Source organism: Colletotrichum paranaense (genome assembly GCF_030867605.1).
Source record: "Colletotrichum paranaense strain IMI 384185 chromosome Unknown Scaffold_5.1, whole genome shotgun sequence".
Lineage (NCBI taxonomy): Eukaryota > Fungi > Ascomycota > Sordariomycetes > Glomerellales > Glomerellaceae > Colletotrichum > Colletotrichum paranaense.
Window position 1 is genome coordinate 2111059 of NW_026848963.1, and position 25269 is coordinate 2136327.

At 50.5% G+C, this 25269-nt stretch overlaps 12 protein-coding genes across 12 annotated transcripts; 6 read left to right on the plus strand and 6 right to left on the minus strand.

Annotated features, from left to right (window-relative positions):
- Positions 1 to 509: 509 nt before the first annotated feature.
- Positions 510 to 1068, plus strand: CPAR01_07087 (uncharacterized protein; the record flags this gene model as incomplete). Its single annotated transcript, XM_060491358.1, has 4 exons — positions 510 to 583; positions 662 to 717; positions 791 to 957; positions 1039 to 1068. The coding sequence occupies 4 exons, from the start codon at positions 510 to 512 to the stop codon at positions 1066 to 1068; spliced, it is 327 nt and encodes a 108-aa protein (XP_060350232.1).
- Positions 1069 to 1509: 441 nt separating this feature from the next.
- On the minus strand, positions 1510 to 4018 carry CPAR01_07088 (fungal specific transcription factor domain-containing protein; the record flags this gene model as incomplete). Its single annotated transcript, XM_060491359.1, has 7 exons — positions 1510 to 2157; positions 2210 to 2385; positions 2451 to 2724; positions 2806 to 3344; positions 3407 to 3565; positions 3644 to 3837; positions 3915 to 4018. The coding sequence occupies 7 exons, from the start codon at positions 4016 to 4018 to the stop codon at positions 1510 to 1512; spliced, it is 2094 nt and encodes a 697-aa protein (XP_060350233.1).
- Positions 4019 to 5255: 1237 nt separating this feature from the next.
- On the plus strand, positions 5256 to 6404 carry CPAR01_07089 (uncharacterized protein; the record flags this gene model as incomplete). Its single annotated transcript, XM_060491360.1, has 2 exons — positions 5256 to 5297; positions 5466 to 6404. 2 exons carry the CDS (start codon positions 5256 to 5258, stop codon positions 6402 to 6404), a joined length of 981 nt encoding a protein of 326 aa, XP_060350234.1.
- A 521-nt stretch (positions 6405 to 6925) lies between these two features.
- On the plus strand, positions 6926 to 7978 carry CPAR01_07090 (uncharacterized protein; the record flags this gene model as incomplete). Its single annotated transcript, XM_060491361.1, has 2 exons — positions 6926 to 7861; positions 7919 to 7978. 2 exons carry the CDS (start codon positions 6926 to 6928, stop codon positions 7976 to 7978), a joined length of 996 nt encoding a protein of 331 aa, XP_060350235.1.
- Positions 7979 to 8192: 214 nt separating this feature from the next.
- Positions 8193 to 9642, minus strand: CPAR01_07091 (proline dehydrogenase; the record flags this gene model as incomplete). Its single annotated transcript, XM_060491362.1, has 2 exons — positions 8193 to 9006; positions 9056 to 9642. 2 exons carry the CDS (start codon positions 9640 to 9642, stop codon positions 8193 to 8195), a joined length of 1401 nt encoding a protein of 466 aa, XP_060350236.1.
- Positions 9643 to 11482: 1840 nt separating this feature from the next.
- Positions 11483 to 11827, minus strand: CPAR01_07092 (uncharacterized protein; the record flags this gene model as incomplete). The annotated part of the gene is made up of 1 exon (XM_060491363.1): positions 11483 to 11827. The coding sequence occupies one exon, from the start codon at positions 11825 to 11827 to the stop codon at positions 11483 to 11485; it is 345 nt and encodes a 114-aa protein (XP_060350237.1).
- Positions 11828 to 12687: 860 nt separating this feature from the next.
- On the minus strand, positions 12688 to 14048 carry CPAR01_07093 (uncharacterized protein; the record flags this gene model as incomplete). Its single annotated transcript, XM_060491364.1, has 3 exons — positions 12688 to 13029; positions 13118 to 13942; positions 14001 to 14048. 3 exons carry the CDS (start codon positions 14046 to 14048, stop codon positions 12688 to 12690), a joined length of 1215 nt encoding a protein of 404 aa, XP_060350238.1.
- Positions 14049 to 15361: 1313 nt separating this feature from the next.
- CPAR01_07094 (uncharacterized protein) lies at positions 15362 to 15927 on the minus strand (the record flags this gene model as incomplete). The annotated part of the gene is made up of 2 exons (XM_060491365.1): positions 15362 to 15559; positions 15610 to 15927. 2 exons carry the CDS (start codon positions 15925 to 15927, stop codon positions 15362 to 15364), a joined length of 516 nt encoding a protein of 171 aa, XP_060350239.1.
- A 2173-nt stretch (positions 15928 to 18100) lies between these two features.
- Positions 18101 to 19088, plus strand: CPAR01_07095 (uncharacterized protein; the record flags this gene model as incomplete). Its single annotated transcript, XM_060491366.1, has 2 exons — positions 18101 to 18522; positions 18590 to 19088. 2 exons carry the CDS (start codon positions 18101 to 18103, stop codon positions 19086 to 19088), a joined length of 921 nt encoding a protein of 306 aa, XP_060350240.1.
- A 1023-nt stretch (positions 19089 to 20111) lies between these two features.
- CPAR01_07096 (endonuclease/Exonuclease/phosphatase) lies at positions 20112 to 20993 on the plus strand (the record flags this gene model as incomplete). The annotated part of the gene is made up of 1 exon (XM_060491367.1): positions 20112 to 20993. One exon carries the CDS (start codon positions 20112 to 20114, stop codon positions 20991 to 20993), a length of 882 nt encoding a protein of 293 aa, XP_060350241.1.
- Positions 20994 to 21814: 821 nt separating this feature from the next.
- Positions 21815 to 23113, plus strand: CPAR01_07097 (uncharacterized protein; the record flags this gene model as incomplete). The annotated part of the gene is made up of 2 exons (XM_060491368.1): positions 21815 to 22256; positions 22326 to 23113. The coding sequence occupies 2 exons, from the start codon at positions 21815 to 21817 to the stop codon at positions 23111 to 23113; spliced, it is 1230 nt and encodes a 409-aa protein (XP_060350242.1).
- Positions 23114 to 23593: 480 nt separating this feature from the next.
- Positions 23594 to 24901, minus strand: CPAR01_07098 (NAD dependent epimerase/dehydratase; the record flags this gene model as incomplete). The annotated part of the gene is made up of 1 exon (XM_060491369.1): positions 23594 to 24901. One exon carries the CDS (start codon positions 24899 to 24901, stop codon positions 23594 to 23596), a length of 1308 nt encoding a protein of 435 aa, XP_060350243.1.
- Between the last annotated feature and the right edge of the window lie 368 nt (positions 24902 to 25269).

The following is a 25269-nucleotide window of genomic DNA, read 5'->3' on the forward strand; positions in this document are numbered from 1 at the left end:
CAAATGCATAACATCATTTAGCTGCAGCACCTGAGTATAATCATACACGTCAGTTGAAAACTCAATGCTGATCATGAACCAGCAATTGGTCATACACATTTAGGGATAAAGCGAATAACTCATCGGAACATCTTCTCTCTTAACATTGCTCACCAGTAATCTATCAGAACGTCGCAAGAAAACCGAGATGGAGGCAAGTTCCGGAGGCTCATAGCCTGGCATTCCCAACACACTGCCGGCTACTTTCGGCACCAAATTCCGGCATCGGAGCTGCCAAACAGAGACCGTGCCCCACCATTCCCCCTCAAACTCCGAACTCGAACCGCTCCACCTCCGCACTTCCCGGTCACATGACGCCGTGATTGATCTCGCCGTGTGAAGCTTTCCCCTCCCTGATTGCAATAATGTCAATGTCCGTCGGAATTCTGAGAAGCAGCTTAGTCCCCGCAGTTCGGAGGCCCTTTGTTACTACAAGACTCGTCTCTTCGCCGTTCAATCGCTACCGCACAATGGCTACCAAGGAGTTCCTCTGCATCCTTCCCGACAAGCCCGATGCGCTTGCCCGGCGCTTGGAGGTCCGACCGTATGTGACCTAGTCCTCAGAACAGGTCTCTTATAAGAGGCTGAGTGTAGTTCCGGGCCGATTGCTGACTTGTCTCAGTACGCATCTCGAGAATGCCCAGGGCCACAAGAGCAACGGAAAGATTGCTGTCGGTGGTATGTATCCAAGCTTGACACACCATCCCTCCTTCGGCGTTCGTCGCGATTCTCGTGCTTATGAATATGATAGGCGCCATGTTTGAGAAGGAACACCCCGTCGAGGGCCAAACCCCCGGTTTCAAGGGCAGCGTGATGATCTACACCGTCAAGGACGCCGAGGAAGCCTGGGAACTCATCAGAGGCGACGTCTATGCTAAGAACGACGTCTGGGACCTCGAGAAGGCTCAGGTCATTCCGGTAAGTTGACGTCCTGCTCTTAGATTTAACTACCCGCAAATAGTTGTGAAGCTTCAAGCTGACATAGAACGTTCGATATAGTTCAAGTCGGCTATTCGCGAGTCTTTGTAAACTATCAATGTCTGAGTATGGTAGCAAATCTGTAGTTCACGATGTTGGATCCAACGTATTCGGCCACCTGAATACACAAAAAGCCAATATGGCTGCCTCCAACGCCGTTTCTGTCACCAGCACAGCAGGCGTCTTCCTAGGTCGGTTGGTCAGGCCGATCAAGCTTGGTGGTGGAGTGGCTCAAGGTCAATAATCAACTACGCCCACAGCCTCCTCGACGACAGGGTTAGCGAGAGTACCAGAGTTCTACCCCTAGCATGAGCACCAAGAGATATAGCCCCACCGGGGACGATGTCTTTCTTTCATTATGCCGAGAGCAATCCTCGAGTAGCGTATGATTGGGACAGAGACGAGATCATGAAAATAGACCACCAAAGAGCCGTTCGTTGCCATTGTCCTACCCCATTTGTCATTCAACTTTTGATTACCGTAAGTACGTCATTATCTTCTATCACCATCCCCATCAACAGATTGTATCAAGTCCTCCACATCCAACCTCTCCGCCAAATCCAGTAACGCCTGCGGAGAAAGACCGCCCATCCCGCTCGTATCAAAGATATCCCACCCAGCCTCCTCCATCTGGTCCAAGAATGACCCATGCTCGTGCCCGTGCCCATGATGATGTTGAGAATGGTGATGCGCCGCACTCGTCGGCGGTGGCGTCGGCGGCTCCTCGCCCACAGGCGTTAACGCAGACATGATGTGCTCCAACTGACTCAGCTCCAGCTTTCTCAGCGGCGCCACGAGACTCCCCTTTGAAATCATCTTGTCTAGCACGCACTTGATATTCTCACACCATGAATCGTCGTGCAAGAGAGAAGGGCTGATGACCCGGATGAGGTAGAGGAGGAAGGCGGAGGAGAATGCGTCTTCAAGCTGGAAGGGCAGAAAGGCTTCGAGGAGGTCTTCGTCGCCGAGCACGCGGAGGGTTCGGAGGACGGTTTGCGCCGAGTCGACGCAGGATTGGAGGAGGGATGCGACTGGTGGTGTTAGGGAGACTGTTTGTGGGTGTCGCGCGTGGCTGTCGGAGTGTTCGATGTGCATGTGGAGGGCGCACATGACCAGTGGTCTAGTTGTCAGGACGACGCACTTCTGGGATTAACGATGGCATTGGAAGAGTGCGTGGAGGTAAGGTACTTACGTGGTGATATGATAGGATGAGTCGCAGTGCCATTCTAGAAGCGCGGCTGACTGAGCCTTGGAAGTGGGTGTCGAGGAGTGCGGTAAGATCTCGTGATAACCTGGCCAGGTCTCGTAGGATAGATTGGGTATTGGGGACTAGTGAGCCATCAAACTCTTTGCCCACACCGTAAATAGCTAGTAACATCATGTCAGGAACCAAGAACTTCGGTGTACGTTGTCCTACGGCTGATGGAACTCACTTGTAAGAATACGAGCCATGAGCCGCGATAGCCGTACATGAAGGGTCATATTCAGTGCATCGAGGGAGTTGTCCATCTGTGAAGGGAGTTTCACAGTGATGTCCTCGTCCCGAATTGAGGTCGGCGCTCCCATCAAGGCCGAGAACTCTCTGTCTAGGGTGTATACCACCCAGAAGACAATGTTGCACCGTCTCGAGTACTCAATCCCGACAACCTCTTCAGGCATGTGTCTGTAGATGCCCTCAACAATGCCGATTCGTAATGCTTGTCCGATCTAGCATCTCATTAGTACACGACTCCTCTCGCAACCCCTAGTAATGAGAAAGCCAGAGCAGAGAGGGATCCAGGGTCTTACATGTTGATACGCAGCCAGCCTCATATCCAAACACTGAAAATACAACGCAGCCAGAGCAAGCGCCTGGATAGCCGGAATCGTATCCGGATTCAGTCCTGATAGATCTGGCAGCAATGACATGGCCCTCGAAGCATATTGTACCCCCGGCGGTGCCGTATGTGAAATACTATTCACAACAAATGCCTTGCCGAACGCCAGAACTAAGAGGTATTGCGCATACCACAGCCTCGCCGAGCTAGCCTTACCCGCGGGGTCCTCGTACAACTCATGGAGGTTCTTGAGAAAGGATGGCTCGTCAATTACATAGAAGACGGCGCCAAGGTAGAACTTGACCGTGTTGAAGAGGAAGAGGGCGTAGTCAAGCGGCGGGAGGTTGGAGACATCGGGAGTCTCAGTGGCACCTAATGGCGTCCATTGCATCCTGAAGGCGCCCTCGTGAGGGAGATGCCATGGATCAGGGGCTGCTTCTGGTAGGCGTTTGCCCAGGAGGGCCAGAACTCGTCGGCAGAATGACCATGATGATGTTGGGCCCATGTACCCTGTGGAGGTGTGAGTATTGGCTCAACTCACTCAGTACTAGGAGAAACAGCATGTGGCTTACAGTATCGTTCCCCGACCTTTGCAAAGGTGTAATCGTTGTCCACCAGCGGGTTTTGCCTGAACCCTGGGCCAAAGTCGCCGTGATCCTCCTGATTCGAACGAGCATCTCCTACCTCAGTATCCGGCTCGGATGCCGGAGGGCCTATCGGTTGTGGGCTGTCTACGACGTTGGCCGCGTCAATAAGACTTCTCTCGTCTGTGTGCACAAACCTGGCAACAAGAGACAAGCACAACTCACCATGGCTCGGGGTCTCCAACTGCCCGGCATTATCTTCACCCTGAGAAAGAGAAGTATGATGCGGCGTCGCATACGCATCCGCATCCGCATACCGACTCTGCACGTCCTCGACGTCGTCTCCGCGGCTCAGTGCCCTCGTCGAGCGGTCTGAGCCTGGATGCTCACTGTTCCGGTTCTGAAGTTCTCGGAGGTAACTGGAAAGTGGAGTCAGTTGTTGTTTCTCAACCCGACAACTGCCTGCAATGCACGCGCAGGGGTTCCGACAACTCACCTTTCCGGCACCGATATCCTCTTATCCTCAACAGCAAAGATGCATCTATGCTTCTTTCGATCGCAACGCGTGCAAGGCTGAGAGCCGGAGCACTTGACCTTCATTACCCGACATCTTTCGCAACTTTTTGTTGCAAGTCTTAGAGTCAGCCTTCACTCTCTCCGAACATCGGAACGCCCGGGCCTTTCCCTCAGCCCTTTCGCACAAGAAACGCACGCTTTTTGGCATTTTTTGGTCACTTTGTATTGTCCCTGGCTTAATTGCGGCATGACGGACGGTTCTCGTGGGGCCAATTCGATAATTTCATGTCTCTTGCCCTCTCTCGTTTGCTGGAATTTGGGTAGTCTTCGCCGTAACTTTGGGGCCCTTTGATATGTCGGAGCAGGGTTCCGATAAGTTTTATATGTGCGCGGCTTGACCTCTTTATTGGCACTGGCAAATTTGGGGCATACAGTCCGCTAGTGCGAGACCGCAGGTTGGCTTATCAGCCAGGTGTTGGGGTCGATGGCTCGCCGTAGATAGCCGACACAGGAGGGTCTTTGCGGTCCTTGCGCCATTGTTATCTTTGGGATGCTTGTTCTTCTACCCCACAGCGTCTACGGATGTTCGTCCGTTCATTGTCTCCGGAGGCACCGGAGTCGGTAAGGATGACGGAGAACGTAGCGTCTGCTGAGCTGCGCGCTCTATCGCGGGGAAGATCGGCACGTGTGTGTCGGACGTCAAGGGATATGGAGAATTTGCCAGAAATCCGGGGTCGAACGATCACGAGACCATTTGACTTCGAGGGGTGGGCTTGCAAGGGAGAAGAGGCGTTGATGAAGTCATCAACCCAGCCCAAGCAGGTGGTCCAAGCAACCAGGTGAAGGCCAAACCTATTGGTATTTGCATCCCAATACACGAACAGATGAACATCGCGCTCTCATCTGGAAGCAGATTCTTATTGTATGGTGTATGCATCGGTATGAATCAGCATCCCAATGGAATCTGCAGATAGGGCCGCCGAAAGAACGAATGATGAGCCCTGCCTTTATCAGCGTTGTCGGCATGCAGTGAGCAGAGGAGTCAAACCCCAGGAGTCTTCGCCGAAATGCCACCTTGGCATCGTGAGATAACCGTTGCGTAAGATCTTCAATGGCAAACAGCTAGGTTGTGTTTGAGAAGGAGGCTTGGAAAGTCACCGGTTCTGCCACGGGGTGGCCGAGTTGCGTAATGTCGGATGAGGTCTCCGACATTCCCCAACACACGCCAAGGTGGAGATCGGACTCGCGTTCCGACTGTTTGTGAACCAATAGCGTCATTGTGTCTTATCACACCTCCAAGACGGCTTCTTGCCAGCACGCCATGGCTAGGCGAACCGCCGACTTGGAGAACGAGGTTGTCGGGGTTTGAAACTAAGTGAACTCCGCGCTGTAGCCAGAATCTCTGTAATTAGAATTGAAGCAGACTTTGAAGCAATTGTGGTGACAATGAGATTTCCCTTGCTCGGGCGATTGATTACTCCAAGGTAAGTTAGTATTAATAGCAACGCGTATGGACCAAATGCTAAGTAAGCCGCCGCCTAGTAGACGGCGACTCACCCCGTGCATGTTACCCAGCGAAGGGTGGACAGCCCGAATGTCTTCAAGCAAATCAGATGACTCCAAAGGAGCTATTGTAGAGCGCCTCGGAAATTTCGAAGAGATACAATCCAAGCGCCCGGACTTTGACCACTCGAACGCCCCAATTGAGGTTACAAAATCCCCCAATCCAACGTGGTCTTACGGCCAGGGAGTCCGCACCCGGAACAGTAACTCCGCATCCCACAAGGAAATTGACCCATACGCATCAAATCGATCAATGATCAATAACTACCGCCTTCTCGTTTCTGGAATCGCACCAAGGCCGGTTGGATTTCTCAGCACCTTGTCAAAGGATGGCAAGAAGAACCTTGCGCCTTTTAGCTATTTCCAAGTCATTGACCATGACCCACCCATGTTTATAGTCGGTTTCTCATCGAGACCCGGTGCTGTCAAAGACTCGTACCGGAATCTCAAGGAGACGGGCGAATGCGTCATCAACACAGTGTCGGAAGACATGATTGAGGCTGTCAACGCTACCTCCATCGACGCTCCGCATGGAGTCTCTGAGTGGGTTATCTCAGGGCTGCACGAGGGAGAGACTACAACGGTGCAGCCATCAAGAGTTCTGGAGTCAGTGTTTTCGATAGAGGCAAAAGTGGTAGACATCAAAGAATTCAGTGACCACGCGAAAGATGGAAAGAGTGTCGCCGGAATGGTTTTGCTTAAGGCGACGCGGTTTTGGGTCATGGAGGATGCTGCTGATCCTGACTTCAGTCATATTGAGCTCGAGAAGTTACGTCCCGTGGGCCAGCTGGGAGGAAAGTCGTATGGACGCATCACGTCAACGTTTGAGGTGCCTCGCAGGAGATGGCAGGATGAAGAACCGAAAAGCGAATTTCTTCAGAAACTAGACAGATCCACCACCAAATAGATATTTCCATTATTAAATAAAGGCATACAGATATTGACGTTATGGCCAAGGCAGATGGCGCCGCTGGTCTAGAGTCTCCGGGCATTCGGTGTCGCGTGCATCAATTACGACAAACCTTTCAATATTATCAACTATGATCATCTCTGCCTGCCTACGCGTACTTCTACCCAGACGACATTGACAATCACTAGCCCCATCTATGAATGTGGAAAATCCTTTAGCTTGGCTAGGCTTATGGCGTATGGATGATGGATGGCTTGGAAACCTTATACTGCGATTTTACCTACCTGATTGGACGTCTGTCGAACAAGTCTTACGATGGTAGGGATTTGTTGGCCAATCAAGTGGTTTGGGGCTGGCGGTGCTGTTACATTTGACGCTGACCAGAGCCTCGATGGGTGGTAAGATGAGGCTCTTAAAGCGCAGTACCACTGATAAGTACAGCCAGCTCAACGCTGCCCAAACCTGACGCCCCTTTCCCTCTCACTATCTTTGTTCGTCAAACGCCAGGATCTACCAAGATGACCTCTGAAGTTACCTCAACAACTTCTATCATCGCAGAAGATGCGTGGAAGTCCCTCGTCGAGCGCAGTATCAAGGAATGGAATTCGCCAAGTGGAAACATGCATGACTTCGCGATGGGATTTCTGCAGAATTACACAAGCCTAGACGATTTTCTACGCAGTCCACGGGAACTCCCGCTCTTTTGGTTCTTTCAAAGGAGAGAAGCCTTTCTTTCGCAACAGACATTCACGAAGTGGAACAGAGATCGGCTTGAGGACTATGTTCTTCTTCCTGCCCTCAACAACTTTGTCATGCGATCAGAGTGTTTCTTCGTCAGTCACTTTTGGACCACGAGCAACAACCCGGATCCTGATGGCTCTTGTCTGCGTCTTCATCAGAAAGAGCTTGGGGTTCAGAGTTGGTCGCACATCTGGGTCGATTGGACCTGTCTGCCTCAGTACCCCCGGACCGAGAGTGAAGAGGAATACTTCCTGCGAGGGCTGGAAACAATGCCTGGAATCATTCGCAACTGCGGTTTCTCGTGGTTCTATCCCGGGTTTGAGCCGCGCCTTTGGATCCTGTATGAAATTGCAGAGTATACCCTGACCTGTGATGGGGGTATCGAGGAGTTTGAGGATAATCAGGAGTTTGTGAAGCACATTCAAGAAATGCAGGAAACTAGCGTTCCATCGGTGTTGCGCAAGTACGGATACAGGTGTAGCGACGAGCGAGACAAAGACTACTTGACGTCGTGTTTGGAGATTCTCGTTTACTTGATACGGTTCGGCATAGACATGGGCGAGGTCAGAAGACTAATGTCTCACGTCTTGTGGTTTTCTTTCACTCCGGATATAATGTACCAGAGTCACCTTGGACTTGTGCAAATTTGGAGGTTCGAAGGGGCGCTGGAATTTCAAGGCCAACGTTACGAGTTTACACCATTCCCCAAATGGGTAAGTTGTTCCCTGGTATCATCGAGTTAATCATCATCACTAATGAGCTTCTCACAGGGAGAGGGCAAATACTCCGCCAATGCAAGGCGGTTGGGAGATATGGAACCTCCCAGCTAGGTTTGCACGTGTAATAGTAGAGAAATGGAAGACTAGTGAAAAGGAAGCAAGGGTGCGTGGTTCGGAAATATGAAGACATCGAACGGCCGAAGGTATGGAATTGAGCATGTGAACTTCTTGTAGTTTCTCCTTTTTTTGAGCGTCTATTGTTGGGATATCTCTAAATCAAGTCATGATGCATCGCTGAAAACAAAAAGTACAAGGTCATGTCGGTTCAACCAAAGACCCGGCGTCTCAGCTCGCTCTTCAATGAGCCAAGCATGTGAGCGCTCTCCGCGACAGCTCCCTTATTCTCGACCGCCCTTCTGTGCAGGTATCCCATGCACTCTGAAACCGAACCCCACGGGAGATACTTGAACGGCTTGGGGATAGCATCTCTCTTCAACCCAGAGTCTGCCACACAGGTATCGTAGTTGTCCAGCAACTCACAGCTCAATTCATCCGCCATACCAAACAGCTGACCGCACTCAAGCTCAGTCGTTGCTTGGCCGTCTAGGATTCTGCGGCGGTGGGTAGAGATCGCTGTCGCAGAGCTGGCGGCGTTGTGGGTAGCGAGAAAGAGCGCGCTAGCGGGGAACTGGCACTCCTTGGCGTCTTGAGGGAGTCTCTGGCTGATGAACATGTCGGCGATGTCGTCAAAGTTCTTATCGGTATCTTCCTTGGTGTCGTGGATCAGGGATCGGACTTCGTTCTCGATGTATGCGCCGCGGACCAACTTGACTCCCAAGCTCCAGCCCTCCTTAGCGGCCAGGAAAATGTGGCGCTCGGAATTAGCCTTGGAGCCCTTGAGATAGCCCTGAATAGTGTTGTAGATCAAAGGCTTGCTCTGGCGGTTGTGCTTCCTCATGAGGTCGATAGTCCACTCGTCCAATTGGGGTTGAAGGGCTTGTTGCTCGGCATCGATCCAAAGACGAGATCCTTGCTTGTTGGTTTCCTCGCAGAGTTCGTCTAAAGCCTTGCTTAAAACTTCCGGGATGGGTGCTTTCGCCTTCAATGCATCTACAGAGATGGGACCAGCGCCAGTAATCCTGATGTTGTTAGTGGAGAAATACGTGGAGGTATTCCAGGGCAACTTACTTGACAGCCAGGAAATCGCCCGGCGCCATCATATGGAGAGTTTCGAGGTTTCCCTTCTTCCATTGGTCGACCATCTGGTAAACCTCTGGTGCGTACTCTCCAGCTTTCGCTTCCGCCGCGGCCGCTTTCTTATCCAGAACGATTTCCTTTGCGTAGTTGAGAATGACACCCTGGTATCCCATCCGCTTCACTTCAGAAACAGTCTTTGAAACCTGAGGAATGTTCTCTCCAGCACAGAAATGGTCGTAGATAGTCCATCTCAATAGTCGGTTCAGCAATGGGTTCTTATCGGGGTTGAAAAGTGCGAGTTTTGTGTTAGCGATAAAGTGCAGTAGAGGTAGTGCTGGCTTCATGAGAAGTGGCGTTGACATGAATTGTGTGAGGAATAGTGACCGGATCAGGGCTTTTGTTGAAAGTCTAGATAAGGGTGATTTCTTCGGGGTCGGCGTGAAAGTCCGCGGCGCTGTTGGAGATAAGGTCTGAGTCTTGGCCGACGTGGTGCTGACATATCTCGCCGCTCCCTTCAGTCGAAGGGATCTGCAGAAAGGCATCGGCGCCTGCCTGCACGCAACGAGTCTTGCGGTCATCGTGATAGTTAGATAGGTAGACTTCGATATTTGGCTGAGACGAGACTTGACACACGTAGAGATGGTGGGAGGGTGCCTGGGTACTTCTATTTATCGATCACGAACGGCTACGGCCGGCATAAACTCTGAATCGCGACCGAGCCATGGCATCGTGGGAGGTATGTCTCCGAGCTAGCCAACCCCCGCCATCGTCGTTCCGATGGTGCGTCTTTGCGCACGCCCCGGAGAAGACTAATGGTTTACGTGTGGTATTTGCGGCTCTTCTCCATCACGGAGCACCGCGGAGCCGTCTTTGCACTGGATCCTCACTTCGCCGGTGGATAAGACAAGCCCGCCACCGACGCAAATTCAAGACATCATTGGGCCTCGATGAGATCGAAATCTAACAAAAGCCCGTTATCGGAATGCTTTGAGTTTAGATCCATGAGATAAGAATGACCAAGTGACCAAAGTCGGGTGCTTAGACAATGAGGGGCGACCCCGGATGTAGCAGGTGTCGGTGCGTGCGTCCCGACATGTCGGATCCAAAAAGTCGGAAGGGCTTATCTCGTCGGAAACTCGTCCCGACAACACACTAACACGCTTGATCTGCCGTAGATCATCAACTCTATTCCACACACAAGACCCCCACCCTTGGCAGCACATTTTCTCGTTCTTTTTGTGATACAACCTATGCAATAGTTCGAGGAAACAAAAATGGCATCTAAAGTTGTGGGGGTAAGCTCTCAAGTGCGTGGGCGTACGACGATGTGTCTATGCCCGTTTCCTATAATGCCAGAGGGCTTTGTCTCTTGCCTGTGCGCCATGTAATAGGTCAGCCCATCATGTCCATCGTCTAATCAGAAGCAGAGTATCTCCTGGACCTGTATCCAACATGTTGAAGATGGGTTTGACTCTATCTTTGTCAGAGGCGCACGTGCTTCCGCGCCCATGTTGTCAACTCATGCACGACTGAGATATACTTTAAAAGCGGATTGGGCTTTAAAACCATTGAGCGCATGCAATTCAATTCACGGTTCCGCTAGAGACCTTTAATGTGGAAGGTTGTATGGAGTAGTTGACCACGAAGTGAATCGGTGCTTTCAAGGTATGTGTGCAATAACTGTATGAACCTTACTACCTTACACTACATTTTCCACCTTTTTGAGAGTTCAACCTTAAAAAGCAATTGTGAGCCGTACTGCATTCAAGGCAGGGCAGGCCATAAGTCACCTTTGGAAGTCGCCTCATCGATAGCTAAGACTTGCAGTATTTTCCTGCCACTGTATTGAATGAGAACATCCTTTCAGCGCCTACCCACATTGCTAGTCACCCTCGGATTAAAGACAGGAAAGTCTCCATAACCCCGGCCTTGCTGCTTTTATGTAACACAGGGAACAACCAGCATCTATACAGAATACGACTTATCCAGACCCCTACAGCTTTGAGTGAACGAACAAATTCAATCATCTTGTCAGATTGGACGACAGGTCTGTCAAACCTGTTTTTCCTCGCTTGAAGCAGCCCATAGGTGCAAGAAACTCCAGATCTGCATAGCTATGCCAGGTCGACTCGAGTATCCTGAAACCCTTGAGTCCAGAACATCGATTGACAATCAACCAATAATTTCCATGGCCGCTTAAGCCCTCGGCGAAACGCAGCGACAGTCTTTGAAGCATTGATGAAAGATAATGTTGATGAAAAGGAATGATTCGGCCTCGACAAAAGATTCTCTTTAGAAAGCCTTGGCTTGTGACAAACCAGACATAATTGACGCTGTTACACGGAATTGAACTTTTCCTATCACGAGCATGCTTCAGCCCATGCTTCATCTTGGATCGAGCGACCTTCGAATTGACATTCAAGTCTCCTTGATGTTCTCAACCTCCCAAACCGCGCCCTTACACTGCGGCTCCCTGAACCGGCCTTCTTCGCCGGCTGAACAGTGGTACAAGAAGCCGTACCCATTACAGTTGACCAAGACTGTCGAATCGACCTTTCCAGCGCGAAGTACAAGCTGACTTTGCTTGTGGACGACGGATGTGCCAGAGTCTCCGCAGAAGTAGACGTTGTTTGCGTTGAGGTTACAGTTTGAGACTCGCTTGTACCCGTTGTATTTGCCGTTAAAGGTTCCTTCTCCGCAACTTGCGAGGGTTTGGCCCGAAAGCAGGGCTACGGCCATGATAGAGATGGCCGAGAATTGCATCGTAGCTGTCTTTGATTGAGTTTGAGGATTTTTTTCCGTCTTGAAGTATGGAAATGGTAACGTATGAGGCGTAGGTTCCTTGTTCTTACTTAGGGAGTTGTGATATCGCTTGGCGTTTATAGTAGCATTTGACGTTGCTTCAAAGAACTAGCTAGTATTTATATATCAACTCTATACACCGTACAGCTTCTAGCACAAATTCAGTAGCCGTAGTTGGCGGAAGTTTCGGCTAGGTGCACCTCCTGAGACGATTTCGTGGGTTCAGAATGACCAGTATGAAGGTTTAATCAGAAATTAGTCTATGAACTAGACTGAACTCTCTATGATTACCTTACTGTGGGGCTCTGGCGATGCTTTTGCTGGACGCTCTCCTCTACACATCACTGGAGATGGCTTTGCCGCCGAGTCAGGTAAGCAGCGCACTAAGCGGGCTTGAGTGGGAGTCCGAGATTGAATATCGGGAGTGATGCGGTTTCCGAAAGGCTTGAGAACTTTGGTTCAAGGAGCTTGAGTCATAAAGCGATCTATGCGTTATTGGCAATTTCGCCTGCGAGAGATGAAAAGTCAAAATACCACTCATGCGACTCGATGCTTCCAATTGAACGAAAAAGTCGACTTTCAATGAGGAACTGTTATGGCCAGAATAGCAAACGCAAGTGAAATGATGTGAGAGAAAGATGAATTTTTTGGTTGAAGCAGTCCAAGTTGATACATCACATCAACTATACCAAACTTCACAAGTTCGCGATGCCGGGGAGAATCAAGGGCTCTTCTTAGGACCTCTGTGGAATGACTCGAGTCCCTAGCTGATTCATCTCTAATAAAGTTTCAAAACCTGGCGCCTTCCTTCAACTTGCACCTCACTCATGTTTGCGACCAAAGTTGGGTAAGAAGGACCAGGTGAACAACAAGAATGCCAGCGCCCCGAGCAGTATCGGCGATAAGACTTGCACACCGTGGCGCTGAGCCTGAGCTCCGATTACAAATGGCAGGATAGCAGCGCCACTACCTCCAAGACCGATGGCGAAACCGATAGCACTGACGTGTAAGTGCCTCGGTAGTAGCTTTGTGATGGCTATCATCATGGTGGGGAAGAGGGGTCCGAGGAAGAACCCCTGGAGCGATACGGTGATCGCGGAAACAAAGAATTCGGGAATAAGCCAGAACAAAAGCTGCAAACAAACGGCAGCGCCGAGGTATAGCTATCAAGGTTTCGACGTGGTTAGTTGATTCAGGGTGACATAGTTACGCGAGATTTGAACATAACTTGGGTCGGGTTATCAAACGTACCATGACTGCGAGCTTCTCGCCCACTCGAGGGGTCACAAGACCTAAAGCAACTCGACCCAGAGCCAGCCCAGCCCAGAAACCAGTGGCTGTCATACCGCTGGCAAATTCTTCTCCGTGGCGAACCTGCAACATGAATGTGACGATCCAACCGCCAAGAGACACCTCCAGTCCGACATAGCCAAGGGCGAATATTGCGCATAGCCAAGTAACCCGGGCCGAAGGGAGTTTGAACAATGTCTCGTGGACGATTGACTCTCGCGGCTCTGGACCCTTGGGATTCTCTTCACAGTATGCAACCCCAGTAGCGGACCAGAAGGCAGAGGGAGTCAGAACGAGCTCCACCATAGCCAGACCAGCCTTGTTGCGGAATGACTCTGTTAGCAAAACCTTGAAAGACGTTCGTTGTGGAAACTTGACTCTCACCATGAAGTAGTAAAACGTGTGCCACTGAAGCTGAGCCTTGCTTATAATTACAGTTGCCGTCATTGGACTGAGGACAGCGCCGACACCATAACAAGCATGCATCAGACTGATGACATGGCTAGAGTCCGCCAGACTCCCGACCCAAGAGTTCCAAGCGGCATCTCCGATGCCATTGCCCAAGCCAGCCAACATGTAGATAAAAACTAATGCTGGATACGGTGGATGTAGTGAGATGGCAATGTACGATGCTAGGTGACAGAAAGAGCAGATAATTGCGATGCCTCTTTGTCCAACGCTCTCATGTAGACTGTTGTTCAAGATGGCTGAGAGCGTGTGGCCTATGAAAGGCGCAAGGAAGATCAGAGACGTGAAGGAGTACGGTAAGTCGTAATATTTTCCCAGCTTCGCATCACGGTCTTGTCAGATGGTATCGGTAGAATAAGTCTTGAACATAGCTTACATGAGGAATAATTGCCTGGTCGAACATGAAGCCTACGTTAGTAATCATGATCACGACACTGTACTGTTCATTGTACCAACTTACACCATACGAGGCATCATTTGCTCCCATGACCAATAAACTCCCAAAGACAGCCAAAGTTCGGATAACATTCGAACGTGAGCTTTTCCATGTCTGCAAGGCTACGATTGCATCATCGGGTGGGAAAGCCGATCCAGTGCGTTCATGATGGACGAATTCTGACGGATGGCTAGACACACCCGGATACCCGGGGTCTGACTGGGGCGAGAATGTTTCGCCATTTGGTGTGCCATGCTCTCTGTTGGTAGGTAGGTGAGGAAGCTGCCGTAACTCGATGCGTTGAACGTGGGTAGTCGGCGCCATCTGGTGAAACTGAAGCTTAAGCTTGTCCTGGAGGTCTGTGCCTCAACGTGATAAGTCGGAGCCCTTTAATGGAAATGGACATGAGGTGTTTTGTGAATTGGGGAGACTACACTCAGGAATAGTGCAGGATTTCCAGTAGCATGAGAGCTGGTCTGTCGTTGTCAGCCTCTTCCAAGCAGGTGTGGCTGGAAATGAGTGGTCCCTTCTGTCGGAGTTCCCAGAGAAGAAATGCGGCTATCAGGCATGCTACTTCATGACATGGGCCACACACTCAGTACATATACTCACACAAGCTCTTTCCGAACTAGCAGCACTGTAATTGACCCCTTGTGACATTAGATAACGTGATCACATGTATACACAAGCAAGATATCAAACGATGGGTATTCGAAGAAGGATTTGTAATCTCCCCAAAACTCAGCTCAGACATGATCATTATGAGTGTTCAAGAGGATTTGGCAGTGGCTCTGGCTACCCTCTAGTCCTCAAACAGCTACGAATACTTCACGGATACTCTGGCACATGTCTCGCCGTGCTTCTTGACACAAATTCATAGTCAAGAACCAAGCTGGTAGGTGTACATGTGTCTCCTAAGTGGATCAAATGCTGAGCTTGGGAAACTGTGGAGCGCTAAGGCTCAGAGGCCTGGACATGTAGTCAGGAACCCCTTCCCGAATTAGGAAGTACTCCCCGCCGGCCAGGAATCTGACTGCCTGAGTACTTGTATAGACATGTGCTTCGGGTCATGTAGTAGGGACTCTTACAGTATGGAAGTATAACTTACAACTGCTTTGTCTGCACTCTGCTATTTCCGTTGTGTTTCCAGGAGAACTATTGCAATTGGCCGAGTTTCAATGATCGAAGCAGTTTCAGCAACATCCTTCGACCATATTCTCACCAAAACGATAGTATAAAATTGAACATTGCAGTTGAGTGTTTACGGCTAAGGACTAGGTCTCATAGTTCGTTGAGAATACCTACACATGCAAGGATTTCGACAAGTCATTTAAGACTTTGTCCTGCAGATGTGCGCCGTAGACAGGCGGTACGTCCAGCCCGCTGAGTGATGCCACATCTTCCTCGATATTCGGACTCGTTGACCGAACGAACTTGTTATTCGCATCAATTGGCATCTGAGGTGATGCAAAGAGTACGACAGGCAGCGATGCACGGTACTGAGCTTTGTTAACAAAGTCAGGATTCTCGTGCGCCATCAGACACTTACCTTATTTGCAAAAGGACTATTGTCTGAATCCTGAACAGTGACCTCGATCGAAAGAAGGTGGGTCATGCTGATATCGTGGGATTCCATATCTGGAGAACATTGTTTCGGCTCTGCAGGAAGAGGAAGGCTCTGCGTCGTCTTGTAAAAGCGTTGCTCCAGATTCTCGTGGTCGTTCATTGGCGTCTCCCACTCGGCAACATCCCTATCGCCAACGAAGGTTGTTTGCTGGCTTTTACCAGCCTTCACTTTGTGTGACTCCAAAAGTTGGCATTTTGCTTGCGAGATTCTTGTTCCTGCTTTCAGCGGCGCAAAGCGCATTTCGAGAGGAATAGCTGTGCCCAGGGCAATGGCGTGATGGCCGATGGAGATCGAATACCGCAACTTTTCTCCCCATGTACCTTCGACCGTCACAGGGTCCATCAACTCGAATGCGGAACTTGAAAGCGTCCTATTTATTCGTATCGTTTTGTATGCCTGAGGCGTTGCAGAAGAGGTGTTGCTTCGAATCGTCGTTGCCGTCAGTTGGTAGGTGATGCTGCACCGACTACACCCTTGAAAAGTTTCTGGTGTATCACCGGGTATATAAAGTTTGAATGGCCACTCATGAGTAGTGGTATCAGAGGAACAAGGGGGTAGCTCTCTATGACCATGGTCGGTGAGGAAGGGAGGCCATTCGTACTCGAAGACGCGGACTGTGGTTGAGCCTTCGCTGGATTTTGATCCTATGTCATGGTCTCTGAAGACCAAATCATCAGCCTCATGTCGTGTACTAAGTCTCAATACGCTACCTACCTGCGACGCAAGAAGCCGTCTAAACGTAGCCGGACGCCGACTGCAGGCTGTGATGAAGGTAGACAAAGACTAAGAACTCCTCGAAGAGCTTGCTCGTTTGCTTCATCTGCTGTCCCTCTCAAGAACACGTAATCTCGATCCATCCTAATATCCAGGAAAGCCAATCAACCAAATGACCTCGATAAATGCGGAAGACGCAAAACGACCTTGCTCACAGAATTTTGAGGGACGCATCTTGGCTTTCAACGCCCGTTAGCCGTGACAAAAATGAAAGCATGGAAACTGATGTCTAGCTTCCGTTCCGGACTGTTGTGATCATCAATAGGAATCAGAAATTTCGGCTCGATTTCTCTCCGATAAGAATCGAAGGAGCAAGATACGCAGCCAGCGAAGGTGCGTGTCGCCTCATGATGCTCTTCAGCAATATAGACCGAATCATGATGGCACTCCGTCAGCAAAGAGCGGAATTGATTTCCGTCGGAAGTGAGGTTAATCCAACGTCCTCAGCCTCGAAACGCAGCGAGTAGGTACTCAGCCAGGCAATGCATCGAGATATGCTTTTGCTTTCAGCGAGTACCTTACAATTTGCTGTGAGGCAAAGCCAAGCGGGTGAGTTTTTCCAAGTTAAGATCGAAAGAGGGTGTTTGGGCGGTGGCAGCACTGGATAATCCCTGCGCAGAACAAGGTACATGATTGCGGCCGATCCCCAAAGAGGTAATAGAACCCACCGGCAAGCTAGGGTTATGACTTTGCTAAGGTCCCTTGGGCCACCAGCTTCGCATGTTCTGTGGCCCTAAAGGCATCATGCCATGGCTGAAATAAGATCAACTGTTGAGACGGAATACATTTGCCGCCAGTTTCCATTGAGTAATCAGGTCATCAGTTGGCAGCAAGAACCTTTCAGTGCTCCTATGGCAGGATCTAGGGCCGCATCACATTTTCGTCTCCAAAATAACAAACAAGTGGAGTTATTGCGGAGGTAGCGGAGTTTTCCGCTTGCCGGGTCAGCACCCGATCAACCGGCCTTGCCCCGTTCGGATCCCCGAAGCCGGTTGATCCTCGGAACAGTCACGATGCTGACCGGACTCAAGATCTTTGGTGTTTGTGTGACTCTAGACGGAAAATTGATTCCCTTGACAAATCATGCCGTATGACTAACCGCTGGCTGGCTGGTCTGATATGCCGACACATCAAATACGGCGATCACATCCCTCATTGGCGTTAGGACTAGGTATCTCGGGAGCTCGGCTAACAATTTCTAGCTCTCACCTAGTGAGACAATCAAGCTACGCTGTCGGGGTTAGCTGCATTTCGACGTCACATGCCGTGACAATCTTCCCCCTCAGCGTGGACCTGGGACAGGAATCTGCTCCCGGTGGGAATCCATCTCCCTCCACTTCTTTCCGTCGTGTCGTCCCTGTGTTGATGATACCTTCTATCGACTGCCAGCGTGCTTTCCTTGAAAGCGTAGCGCATCCCGACCGTACGCCGAAGCAGACAATACTTAAGTTGATTATCCGCTGCGTCTATTGTTGCCATGAACTATCTCGAGTGATACTTGACCCGGAGTTGTTATCGTCGCATCATTGACCCCAACGGCACCATCCCTTGTTGGGCCACCCCGATCCTGCAGTCGTCCAACTAAGCTTTGTCCTCTCCCTAGCCACCAACACGTCTCGATAAGACGACGCCGGATCCCATGGCATCAAGTTCACTTTTATCTGCGTCTATCATCACCAATATGGCAGCCCTTCCAGCGTACGGGAACTATCATCACGTTCAGCTGGCGGAGGTTTTTGATTGTGCCCTCGATCAGAGGCTGGGTCGTCACCTTACACCCACGCCAGCCCATCTCACGCGCGTCGTCTACGTACCAAATCACAAAGACATCACTACTCATTTGCCTCTCTACGATTACAATGAAAATTACGACAAGGCTGTCAAGAAAGAGCCTATCGGCAGCAGCAAATACAAACTTGGCCTGGCAATGATGAGGCGACCGTTGGGAGATGGAACCGATGCACAAGTTCGTTATCTGGTCAACTTCCAGAAGGGCCTTGATGGTGTTGCTGCAACGGTAGAGAGGAGAGTGCCAAGCCATAATGGCGAGATCGTCAGCTTGTAAGTTTCTATGAAGCGTCATCCTACCCAGGGAGTAAGAAAATACGGTTATTAACATTTTCTCAAGGCATATACCTGCCGATGACAATGGAAACTTTCGCGTTGCACCGCACAGCATGGAGCAAGACCTGCAGCTAGCAGTCACCAGCTCGTTCCCCGTCCCAGACACAAAGATGCACGCAGCCGCAAACCCCGTGCGACACCCATGGTTCACGATTTCTCAGACGTCGCGAGACGGGAGCATAACTGTTCCCTCGAATTTGGAGTGGCAAGCGCGCCCAACAGAAGATGGGCCTTTGCGCTATACTCTGGTCGACACTGAAGCAGAGTTGAGCGGCGGTGAGCCAGCGATTCATGCCATCTACCACCACGTCGGTATCGGCTTCGCTCTGCCCAACGACTATAGCGAGGGTATTTTGCTACTTTCTGAGGATCTCAACGGAGAGGCGGAGGCGCTGGCGATTGCCACCTTGCTCGGTGTCCTTCGGCAGACAAGGTCGATCAACCAGCCTCTTCCCAGGCCGAGAAAGAAGTCTTTGGTGAAGCGAGTTCTGGGCAAAATTTGAGCCTTTTGGAGAACAGAACAGACTTCGTGTCTTTGGGAGATATGAACTTGCGTGATCGATTCTGGAGACTTACCAGTCTAGTGCGTATTGGGCGTGGAAATCGAGGAAGATTTTGAGCGGCAGATACCCAGGGAATTTGTATTTTTGCTTCAGTCTCTTATTGTATAGCTACTGTCAATTGGAAAAGGAATGCATATCAGGTCATCCAGACTGAAAAGCTCCGTGGGGCTCGTCCCACCCATTGTGGAAATCGTTAGTGCCTGTCTCGGTTTTCTTGCCATCTTTTGTCAGAGCCTGCGTCTTTTAAACGCGAATTCAAGACAGATATCGGTAAACTCAGCACAAGTTTCTATTTAGTTTGCATTGACTTGATTTCAATCTTTTGACACCGTTCGGCACTTATGTTGATAGAAACTTGATGTACGCCTGAAGTCTTTACGACACTACAAGCACCTTAATGTCACCAAGCCCCAGGAAGGTTAAGCATGCATGTATTTCTGCACTTCAGAAAACTTAAGTACGCAAGGCAATAAAAACGTGGTTGCGGGCGATAATTTTAGAATCCGTCCCTTGAATTCTGTACCGCTAAGCTCCGACGTACTTACACGTATCTTACAACAGTAGTGACCAAGTTGGAAGTATGCCTTGTCTTGGCATAGTCCCAACTTCAAGGTTCTTTGTAGGCGCATGACTAGTTAGGCCGGACTTCGGCCGTGGTCAGTGGATAGGCACCACATGATACATGTACCTAGGACGATTCTGTACTATCAAGTCATCGGCAAGCCGGGCCTCTACAGCCGTGTTTCCAGTGAACTGGCATTATATACTATTTGGTCCAAGAGGCGTGTCAACGATTATGCTTGCGGTCTTATAAGAACACACATGCATCACTGTTAGGTGATATTCTTCTTCATGTTCAAATGTCAATAGTAACATCCTTTTCAATCAGACTTCATCACCTCACTCCGTCCATCGAACACCCATAAGCACACTCTTGAGAGTCGTAGATTTACACGCAGCATCATGAAGCCCGAAAACTGTTTTACTGAACCGATGCCAGTGCGTTTGATCACACTCAACATCCGCTACGCCATCAAAAAGACGCTTTTGCCAAATGAGCAGCCATGGGAAGTCCGGTGCCCGAAGTTGACGTCTCAACTAAGATTCCACACTGCCGGCCTCACAAATGCCTTCATATGCATCCAAGAGGCGCAGAACCAACAACTCCACGACTTAGAAGCGGAATTGGGCCCACGATGGGCCAGCATCGGTTGTGGTCGTGCTGATGGGGTGTCCGATGGAGAATTTTCGCCCGTGCTCTACCGGATTGATCACTGGACTGCAGAGCGAAGTGAGACGTACTGGCTCAGTCCCACACCAAAGAAGCCTTCAAACGCATGGGGCGCAACCATCAATCGCATTGTCACGGTTGGTCTGTTCAAGCACAAGACCTCCGACGCTAGGATCATTGTGATGAGCACGCACCTCGATCACAAGAGCCAAGAAGCCAGGCGCGAGAGTGCCAAAATGCTTCTTAAGATTGCTGAAGAGTGGCTCAAGAATGCATCACAAGGCTCTGGAAAGGATGCGCCGGTTTTCCTAGGCGGGGACTTCAACAGCGGGCCGAAGGACGAGCCGCATCAGATTTTGACAGCCCAGCCTGGAGGCATGAGAGATATCTCGGACTTAGTCCCGGCTTATCAGCACTACGGGAATAAGATCACTCACACGACCTTTGGGGAGGCGGAATCGACTACGATTGACTATCTTTTTGTATTGAACCACAAGCACATCCACTTTTGCAATTTCGCCGTTCTCTCAAACCGCTTCGATGACGGTGTTTATTACTCGAATCATCGCCCTGTGGTAGCCGACATGGAAATTCTGCGCTCGAAGGGCCAGTAAAAGCTTTTTTCACATCTACGTGTACCTATCAATCGAGTCTTCCGACCTTTTGCTCCGTATTGGATCTGCCTAAGTAACTCTCAATATTCTTCGTCGCATAATAAACGGATAAACCAAGTGATGAAAACCTAGGCTCGCATCTCTATCAAACAACAAACGACTTTGCTGAACTACCAATTCCCCGCTTGAGGCCCGCGGCCGCCGAGGGTGGATCTAGAAGGCTAACGTCGAATCCTCCTTCGGATTACGTTACCTACTGGCAAGGCATGAGAGTCTGGACGGAACGCAACCCCATTTGTGCTATCGTCGGCCAACGCTTCTCCGTTGGATGAAAATTTTGCGGAAGTCATAGCTCGCATACGCCTAGTGGCAGCGTCGAAACTATCACGTCGAAGCTAATTCGCTGGCTGCATGAGGAAATGAAATATTGTAGGGGGCAGCGAGAACGTGGACTACGCGTACATCACCATACATGACGACACCTAGGTCCAATGGTTTCGCTAAGCGATTGGTTTGAACGTCAAATGCCTGCAGTAAGGTAGCAATGAGAGAACGTATTTTAGCATACCTATGCACCCCAGCAGCAGATCGAAATTAGAAAGACCTAATTACGGCATTCGTGATACGCAATAGCTTCTCTTGCTTGCCAGTGAGAAGTCAAAGCAACCAAACCGGTATCCACTCCAGGAGTTCGCGGAGACCGCTTGAGTTGTGAAATTGAACATAAACTCAATGAAGAAGACGTGTTTGAAGTTTCACTTGGAATGTTAACCAAGCATTCTCCATCATACACCGAATTATTCCATCTTTCGGCTATCACAATGATCCTGCTGATTCTATTTCCGTTGATCCTGGGACAAGTGGCTTTGCAAAATCTTGCAGCCATTGTTGGACAAGCAAGCAGTTTCAATGTCACGACTGAAGTGGCTCAGAATTATGGTTGTGGCGAAGCTTGCCAGGACGCAATCCAGACTGGCAACGAGGGCGATCTAGAGATTTTTGGAACTAACTTCGACTTTGACTTTTACGAAACCGCTGCCAACTTCACAGGCTCTAGGCCCGGTGATGTCCTCAAGATCCAACCTGTCATCCCTGCCAACATCACCGTCCCCGCCGGTGTTGCCGTCTACAAGATTCAATACACCAGCGCCGACATCGACGGCTCCCCTGTACCCGTCACTGGCTTCGTCGCATTCCCATTTGCTAGGACACAGCAGCCCTTTAACCTGATCGCCTACGCACATGGAACCAGCGGTGTCTTCCGTGGCTGTGCTCCTTCGACGTCACCCAGCTTGTACGATCATCAAAGCTGATCACCGCTCCTAATTGCAGGATACGCGGTTGTTGCTACCGACTATGCTGGCCTGGGAAATAACTACACGGCTCACAAATACGTAGCTAGCGCAGCCAATGCCAATGACACATATTGGTCCGTTGTAGCTGCTCGTACAGCCTTCCCCGACATTCTTTCGCACGATTGGGCTTCGATTGGACACTCTCAGGGCGGCGGTGCGGCGTGGAAGCTGTCAGAGCACAAGCTCGTCCAAGATTCAGCCAGTGAATATCTGGGAGGTGTTGCCGTGGCGCCTGTTACCAAGGCCTACGACGCGCTGGTTGCCATCGAATCGCTTCGCAATCTTACTCAGACCGGAGGAGACGACCACGACTTTCTGGCTTTGGGCGTCATTCCATCTGCTGTACTTGGCATCAGGGCAACGTTCCCTGATTACGACGCCCCCATCATTTCGGCCAAACTGAAAAACAGAATCGAGCTCGCAAAGATCGCACAGCTATGCGACGCCGCTATCTCGAGTCTCACAGTTGACCTTCGGTTCGACGCTCTTTCCAATCGCACTGCCGCATCCGACACGCGCCTTAGAGAGTTCCAAGAGTTGAACGCCCCAGCTCAAGGCGGCCGCGCCTCAAAGCCGCTGCTTTTGGTTTTGGGTGAGGATGATACCATCGTCTCAGAGGAGTCCGGTATCGCCTCGTTCGACGAGACCTGCGCCTACGGAAACCCTGTTCATATGAGCATCTACCCCGGCTTAGACCACTCTGCTGTCTTGACAGCAGCAACACCTGAGTGGCTTGCGTTCTTCCAGGCCCGATTTGACGGGTAACCTTTCGGAGAGGGTTGCTCGAATGAGACCAAGGTTCCTTTTGACCAAGAACATGCCCAGCGGCCTCTGGATGGCTACTGATATCCCCTCGTCAGGCAAGCCCATTGCAAGTCGTTTTGCTTTCGGACATTTGGAGCCTATGCCATTCGTCTTCTTGGCTCTCCCCGATTTTGTGGTTGACATTGTCAAGGTGTACTCTCATGACTTATACAAGCTTTCTCTGCGGGTCCTCTATTCAGAACTATAGCGTAGGCTATATTGATGAAGCCGCAACTGTACATAATGTCGCCTTCAATAAAATGGTTACTAAACACCAAAGAATAATATCTCTGGTGTGAAGCTAAGCGACAAAACATAACTACATTGGAGGTGCTCATGAAGGTTGAATAATCAATATAAATCCCTTCGTCACACGTGATTTCATCTCCTTATTCTGATTCTTATCTTCAGAGTCATCCTTCTCCTACCATTCTTCAAGTCTTAGCACATAGGACGAGCGGAGTCTACCTTCATCGGCGGCAAGAGTCCGAGTTCTTCTAACTCTTGGAACGTCTCAAAGAGACTCTCAGTCGTGTCAACGAATCCAGTCCACCCAAGCCGTTTCGCCTTGTTCATACAAGGGCTTCCAGCCCGAAGGTACGCATACTCAGACATGGAGAAAGCCTCGGGGTCCGCGAATGGGTCATTCGTAATCTTGCCTCCAGACTCCTTCATGATCTCGCGCCAAGCAACAGCATTCTCCTCCTCCTTTGCCCAGTCGGCAAGAGTGAAACGCGTCTTGGAAGAGAAAGGAGGGCCGTAGCCGAGGGGCGCCTTCTTCCCCGACTTTCCAGATATCTTCGTCTCAAGGCCAGACTCGTCGTCCGGTGGGGGCACCACCTTCTCAACACCGAACCAGCGAGCCAGCTCAGGGAAGAAGCGCTCCCACACCAGCGGGCCTCCGTCCTGGGCGTTGAAGTTCTCGTTGGCGCAGTCTTTGTTCAGGGCTGCCCACTCGGTTAGGTAGCCAGTCATTCGTGCCGAGCCGTGGTAGGTCTCATACTGCCACGCCTCCCAGTCTCCTCCAAAAACGAGAGGCTCACCCTTGCGTGCTTGCACAGCAGCGTAGATGCCGAACAGGTAGAACATGTTCATTCCCGCTTGTGACGAGCTTCCGATGATAGCGCAGGGCATGATGATGTTCCATGCTGTGCCATACTTTTGGCAGAAGGCTCTGAGCAAGTCCTCCTGTGGGTAATAGAAGTTGGGCTGCAGGTGTCTTGGCTGGGGGTCAGACTCGAGAAGGGGGGTGCGTCCGCGACCAATGTGTACACCATGGCTCTTGCCGCCGGTCTGGAGAATGAAACGAGTTGGCTTGATGTCCGCCAACTCCAACGCCTCGAGGAAGTTCTTGAGGAGGGCAACGTTGCTTTCCACAAGACCATCGACATCAGTCCAGAGCTTATGGATGTAGGAGTAGTAGAAGATGTGATCAGCTCGCACGCCAGCCTCTTTCATGCTCTTGGCAATCGAAGCAGGCTCATCGAGAAAGTCACAAGTAACAATCTCGATTCTGGAACGAGCATCGGCAGACAAGAGGTTCATCATCTCTTCCGGGGGAGGACGGCGAGAGAGACAGAAGATGGTCTTCCACCGCTTAGGGCTATCCAAGAGAGCCCGCATCGTGTTGAAACCGGAGATACCATTGGCACCAGTAATGATGGCAGTGAGACCTTCAACGGACTCGTCAAAGGTTGGAAGATTTCTGTAGATGCCAATTTGGCGGAGGGCTGAGAACGAGGGGCTCATGATGAAGACTTGTTGGCTGGGATGTAAGTGATGATTGTCAATGAAGATGAGAAAAGAAGATGCTTTAAGAGTGTGCTCAGACAAGACATGAAGGCGGGTTGTCACTCATCTTTAAGTAGCAAATTCTTTCCTCTCCCTATCTGTCTCTACTCAACTAAGATCGACTCTATCAGTCTCATCTTTGCCTATCTCTGGTCTGTTTCTCTTTCCCGTATCAGGCCCCAGCATTGACACGGTGCGTCATATTGTTCACCCACACAAGAGGTTCTCACATTTCTCGGCGGCTTTCCGTCATAGACTAGGGAATATGCACGCCGTCACAGTGCGAAAAACTTCCGGATCGGACCCGGCCTCATATAATCGGGCTT